The sequence below is a fragment of the Cyclospora cayetanensis genome, unplaced genomic scaffold (genome assembly GCF_002999335.1).
Source record: "Cyclospora cayetanensis isolate NF1_C8 unplaced genomic scaffold, CcayRef3 CcayRef3_contig_136, whole genome shotgun sequence".
NCBI classification, from domain to species: Eukaryota; Apicomplexa; class Conoidasida; order Eucoccidiorida; family Eimeriidae; genus Cyclospora; species Cyclospora cayetanensis.
Genome location: NW_020312077.1, coordinates 48,191 through 53,982, shown reverse-complemented (window position 1 = coordinate 53,982; position 5,792 = coordinate 48,191). Strand labels below are relative to the sequence as shown.

Genomic DNA, 5,792 nt, shown 5'->3' with positions numbered 1-5,792 from the left:
ACATTGTAGCTTTAGCATGGAGTCCGGGGGATGAGTTCCTCGCGGTTGCCTCACGCGATGGTGAGAACCTACGCGTTGAATCAGTCGACGATGGGAGCCAAGTTGCTGTCGCCCTCATATGCACAATGAACTCTTATGTCAGCTCATTTAGCAAAGGGTTACAGCTCCGCGCGCCTGCTTTCAGGGTCTGTTGTGACGTTTGCTTGGCCGAAGCGCTTGCGCATCGCTACCTTCGGTGCAGCGGTCCTCATGAGCCTCACCCTGAATGTCCTTACTCTGCATGGTAAGACTACATCTGGTGACCCACAAACGTGCCAGTGCGTAGAGTGTGGTCTGATCATTGGTTACAGAGAGTTGCTGGCGAACGTTGGCTGTCGAATTTTTAGCAGCATGATTGGAATGCGCTACTGGTGAGCTGTGTTGGTCTTTGCCTTCCGCAGAAAGCAATGGAGTGAAATCGCTGCTGAATCTTCCAAATGAGCCCGACCGGATATTTCTGGGTCCAATGCATTGTGCAACAACATGGGGCAGCGACGTAACCTTGTACAAGCGAGTACCTCAGGTAGCTACCAAACATGTAGCAAACAGTGTTCATTGCAGCTTTCCTGACTATGGCCGTTTTTTGCTGTCACATTGCCAGAAGAAGGCAATCCAATAGATGAGCATCAGCGCGGCTTTGTAGACATTGCTATTTGTCAACGTAACAGGAAGGCGTTACTTTACTTCGAACCTTTACGCTAAGCTCTCCGGTAGAGCTGTTGGGCTTCGGAACCGAATATGCAGTGCTGGTTGCTCAAGGAAAGGTATGGAAGAGCTTAGGGCTTCTTGTCAGCATCACTTACTTGTTTTGTCTGCAAATTTGTGAGGTGTATCCGCCTTCATTTTTAAATACTCTCTCCGATGGTGAATGTGTACTCACTAGTGTATCGTTTTGAGTTGCAGGCACTGGTGCTACCGCTTTGCGAGGAGGAAGCGGACGGCAGTATAATGAGACCATTTTATTGCACAGATGCATCCTTGAAGTCAAACGAAGCAAAAAGGGCGGCACTGGCTGTTCTGCAAGGTCCTGTCGCTGCTCTTGCTGTTTCTGTTTGGTGGTGTGCATTGACAGATGATGCTGGTCACGTTTGTTTCTGTGTGATGGACACCTGCCTGCCCTTTGATGGATTTAATCACCACGTTCCTATTGCACTTTTAAAGGCCAGTAGTGATGCGAATCGGCTGGCGTTCATCGACCGCAATGAACATGCCTTTATCTACTGCCTGGACACATCAGTTTACCACCGGCAAGTAGCAGTACATTGTAGTCTGCAGGCTTTAGATAATCTCAAATATGGAAGGATAACACAATTGACTGTATGACAGACACCTCAAAAGTACCCCCAATTGCTCTGCACACGTTTTTGTATCTGATGCAGCCTTGATCTGGCTAGTATGGGACAACCGGCTGACCTTCTCTGGGATACCAACTGTAGTGGGCTTCTCCTTGTCATCACTTCGGGGCGCCAAGCCCTCCCTTTCATCTGCTCTGCAACGGAGGCTTCTTCCGAAGAGCACTTTACACAGGTATTCATGTACTGAAGAGAAGTCTTATCTTTGGTTGTCACTCGCTGTGCTAAGTAAACGAGGTAATTCCGCATTAAAAGTGTCTGTTTGCAAGGTCAGTCGCAATGATCTTTTTCTTATCCTCTCAGTCTTAGTTTTTCAGCAAAGATCACCATTTGCTATGTCAATGTTAGATTTTTAGCTAGTGATAGCACATCGCAGGCGTTTACTTTGTTGCATGGTTTCCGCAACGTACACGCAAAAACTGTTGTTTTGCGTCGGACTTGGATAAAACAGCCGCACACGGTTGTTTTGTGGATTTTGAAACTTGAAGCTACCGGTATTAGAGCTCCAAAGAAATCGCGCAGTTGAAGTTGGACTGTGCTATTACAACCTGGAAAAGTCATGCTTGCCTGTTGCCCTTGCGGATGGTAAGCAGCCGTTGCTTTAAAAATTTATTTTAACGCACCTACGTGTAATGCAATTCTTTACGGTCTTACTTTTGCAACCATTAATTGCAAAAGCTGTGCTCAGGTGGTGCCGGTAAGCCGTGCTCAACGATCAAGCCTTCTGCTTTGACCGACGCACAGAACTGTTGCTCTGACAACCATCATACTCTAGTGGCATATCCACCAGCTGTCGCTAAAGTCCTGCAGTCTATGGCAGTGCTTTGTGGAATGACTCCGGTGTGTACCGCCTCTATATTTAAATGACTTGTGCTTCGCTGTGTTTTCCTTAGGAGGTATCTAGAAATATACATATTCCTCCTTTCCCGTTTTAGCTGGCGGTTGCTTCAGGCATTCTGTCGAGTATAAATGCATACGGCATCCTAAAGTCTTCCCTGATGCCCTGCTTCACGTGCCTGCACGCAGCATGCAGAGGTACGGTGTACACTTCTGGCAGATGCGTAAACTACAGTGGAACGAACCATTTGCATAGAAAGTAGGGTTAGGGTGCTTTCTCATGTGATTGGCAACGGTATTTTGAAGCTTCTGTCAGCCTTTAATGCAGACCGCTTGACGATGAATAACCCTTCAGAGCCCAACAGCTTTACAATCCGCTGTCTTATGCAGCTTCTCGCAATGGGGCGAGAAGAGGACGCTCTACAGCTCTTAGAAGACCTGTTTGGTACAGTTCCTTCAGATTCCTATTCGAGTACGGCATGTAGATTGTGCCTCTGGCTAATGTTGTTTGTTTGTTTAGTGGCTTGAGCACGCACATAGGTACAGGCAGCCTAGAGGAAGTTGGTTCAAGTGCACGCAATTCCATTTTGTGTGCTCGTCCTTGCATACACCAATGAATCAAAGTGCTTGGTCGTACCTAAAGTATGTGCTGTCGCACTTCCAAGTTTAGTCTAACAGATTATTTAGAATTCACTTTCGGCAGTGATTCGCTAGCTACTCCGAGTGCCTTATTTCTGTTATGCAGAATCAGCACGTGATTGCTTTGAAGCTGTTGGATGGAGGGCACTCGATGCGATGATCATGGGTGTTGCCTTACGTGCTTTTGCTTCCGCCAAGCGATACGACATAGTAGCATGGATTTCAACGTTTGAAGGCATGGATGAGGTGGTAACTTTAAGAGCACATGTGAGAGGTGTGTGAGGCCGTGTTGCACAACTAGTCGCGTAAAGCCGGGAAAATGAAAGTACGGGACTCTATTTGTCGATTCACGAAAGCAAATTCATTCTGAGTTGCTCTGTTAATAAGTTTACTAGTGTCGATAATGCGCCGGGCGTTTTGCGCACATTGTACACAGCATTTCATCAGAACTGGCGCGAAGCAGTCCAACTGCTGCTTGTGAGCTCTGACCCGAAAGAGGCATTGGATTTGGCTGCTCATGCGGGAGTGTGGAATATAGCTGCTGAGCTAGCAAAGGTGCGTCACGGCCAACATATTCGTAACCTAGCATTCTTCAGAAGCCTGCGACAATGATTAGACTTATGCAGTTGGCTGCAGCTACACTTCTACATAAAATAAAATTCATTGTGACTTTAGTCTGACATGAATTGGGCTTCCTGAACTTGAGGCAATGTGTGTGTACTAGCGATTCAGCACCATGACCGTGCCACAGCTACTGCAGCGGCATGCAATGAAGTGCGAGAGGGACGGCCAGTACACTGCGGCCCTTGCCGCTTTCACGGCCGCAGTAGATGGCATCGCTCTCCAGATAAAGGCCGAAGAGTCAAGGTGCCAGTGTAGCATGGAACGTGAAGACACCAGTCCACGAGCCGTGATGCAAGCCGATTCCTCCATGTTTGTAAAGGCTTCGCAGCAAGGTGGCTCGAGCGAGCCATTAAAATTGGCCGAGCAAATACATCATCAAATGTTTGAGTGTCTTTACGGCAAGGTGCGATGTGCTTTAAAAGCCGGAGAGCTTCAAAAAGGCTTGCAGCTCGCCAAGGACCTCAACAATCCGCTTGTTTATCGAGAATGTGCAGAAGTCCTCTTGAGCATTCAGCAGCACCGACACGCAGCTGTTCTGTTCAGTAGAGCAGGTGACTTTGAACGGGCCGCTTTGATATACATCGAGGTACAAACTTTGGCCCACACCAGAGAAGCGCCAAAGTTTCGTGGTTACCCAGTGCACAATACATCAGCACAGTCACTAAACCCTGACCCAGTAAAGCATAAGATGACCGATAGCAAAAATTTTTGCCGCTGTAGCAGTAGGCCTGATAATGAGAAGCACTAGTATTGAGTGAAGAAGCCTTAATTCTCTATCAGCTTTGATCTAACTCTAATCTTGGATGCCTTCGTTGGGGTGTCTCTGAAGCTGGGAGAGTTTGGCCAACTTATTCCCCTATTGCAAACGATTGCCCCATCCACGTATCTCCTAGAGTCATACGCACGTGCACGGGAGCAGCGGCAACCTCTTGAAGCACTACGTGCATTTGGAAGGGCAGGAAACTTTCCAAGTGTGGTGCGGATACTGGTAAGAATAGTACTGAAGCACACTAATCAGTGAAACTGCGCTACGTCAGTGATTCCTCGTTCTTCATGAATACTCAGGCAATTCATCCTACATTGTTATCGCATGGCTGGTTCATAAGCAGATGTGTGACTCCTGGAAGCCTCAATGGTGGCTTTACACATTTGTAGTCGCTCATATATCTAGAGCAAATGCTATCAGGCCCTCCGTCTTGGCCGCTGGGAGGAAGCAAAAGCGCTTGTCCGACAAGTTCGTGATGCCCAAGCAGCAGAGCTTCTCGCTGATGCCTGCCGGTACAAATACTTCCCACGCATACGCATAATTATTGTTGTAGGCATACTAACTTAGCATACAAACCACAGCACGGCGTACACAGGAGGCAGCAGACACCGCTACCTCAACTGCTGCTTGATCTTTTTAGGTGTGGCAGGTAAACACGATAAGAAGCATGCCTATTTGAATTGCTTTCACATTTAAGTCTTTTTCTTATTTGTACATTTTGTAGGGCAAACAGCGACTTTCAAGGAGCAGTGGAAATGCTCTGTATTGGCGAAAAGGCAGAAGCAGCCATCACACTTGCCGTAGAAAGTCAGCAGCTTTCGGTGTTGGCAGACGTATGTTACACTCTAACAGCACCTGACCCGCATTGATCGAATTGCTCGCGACAGGATTAGCATGGCTTTTATTGAGTGTGCACTGCGGGAGACTAGTTTGCTTTTGGGATAGGGGGCGGAAAATGAGCGTGCACAAGTGAAAGCATGTAGTGTTACCTGCCATATGATTCAAATGTTCCCTTGGTTATAGCCCAGCGTAAATAAAGTTGAGACTTTTGCTTTCTACTATAGGCCTTACAGGACACTGGCTCCGCGGAACTGCACTCACGGGTTTCTTTTCTGCTGGAAAGTCAACTCATGTTTGGCCTAGCGGCCCGGCACAAGGCATTGGCAGGATGTCCAACGGAAGCCCTTGAGCTATACATTCAGGCACGTAGCTTAGCGCATGTGTTCAGTCACCCACCGGCATACATATTTCAGTAAATGCTATTGGTGTCGGCAGTAGCAGTTCTCAGAGAGAGCCAGGTGATCAGCACTGTGATATATACACCGCTCAGGCTGGGCAGAAGTGCTGGCCACAGGCACTAGACCTTGTCGCTTCAACTCGCGATTGTCAACTGGCAGCTCGGCTCAAAGAAGCGCTCTCTAGTCAGTTGATTCTGAAGAATGAGCTTCATTACCCTAACCCTGGTTCTTTTTTGCGGTTGGCACTGTTGTGGAACTGCGGAAGCCCCTAATGCCTACTGCGTTGTTTTGCAGTCC

At 47.8% G+C, this 5,792-nt stretch overlaps 1 protein-coding gene across 1 annotated transcript; it reads left to right on the top strand.

Moving 5' to 3' along the window:
• Positions 1–2,567: 2,567 nt before the first annotated feature.
• On the top strand, positions 2,568–5,513 carry LOC34619404. The gene is made up of 8 exons (XM_026336582.1): positions 2,568–2,700; positions 2,974–3,141; positions 3,304–3,422; positions 3,592–4,238; positions 4,272–4,479; positions 4,678–4,769; positions 4,982–5,090; positions 5,322–5,513. The coding sequence occupies exons 1-8, from the start codon at positions 2,568–2,570 to the stop codon at positions 5,511–5,513; spliced, it is 1,668 nt and encodes a 555-aa protein (XP_026192367.1).
• The last annotated feature ends 279 nt before the right edge of the window (positions 5,514–5,792 follow it).

Coding starts and splice junctions, on each gene's coding strand:
- LOC34619404 (XM_026336582.1), top strand. CDS start 2,568: ATGAATAACCCTTCAGAGCCCAACAGCTTTACAATCCGCTGTCTTATG. Junction 3,142..3,303: donor TTTAAGAGCACATGTGAGAG/GTGTGTGAGGCC, acceptor CATTGTACACAG/CATTTCATCAGAACTGGCGC. Junction 4,480..4,677: donor CAAGTGTGGTGCGGATACTG/GTAAGAATAGTA, acceptor AAATGCTATCAG/GCCCTCCGTCTTGGCCGCTG.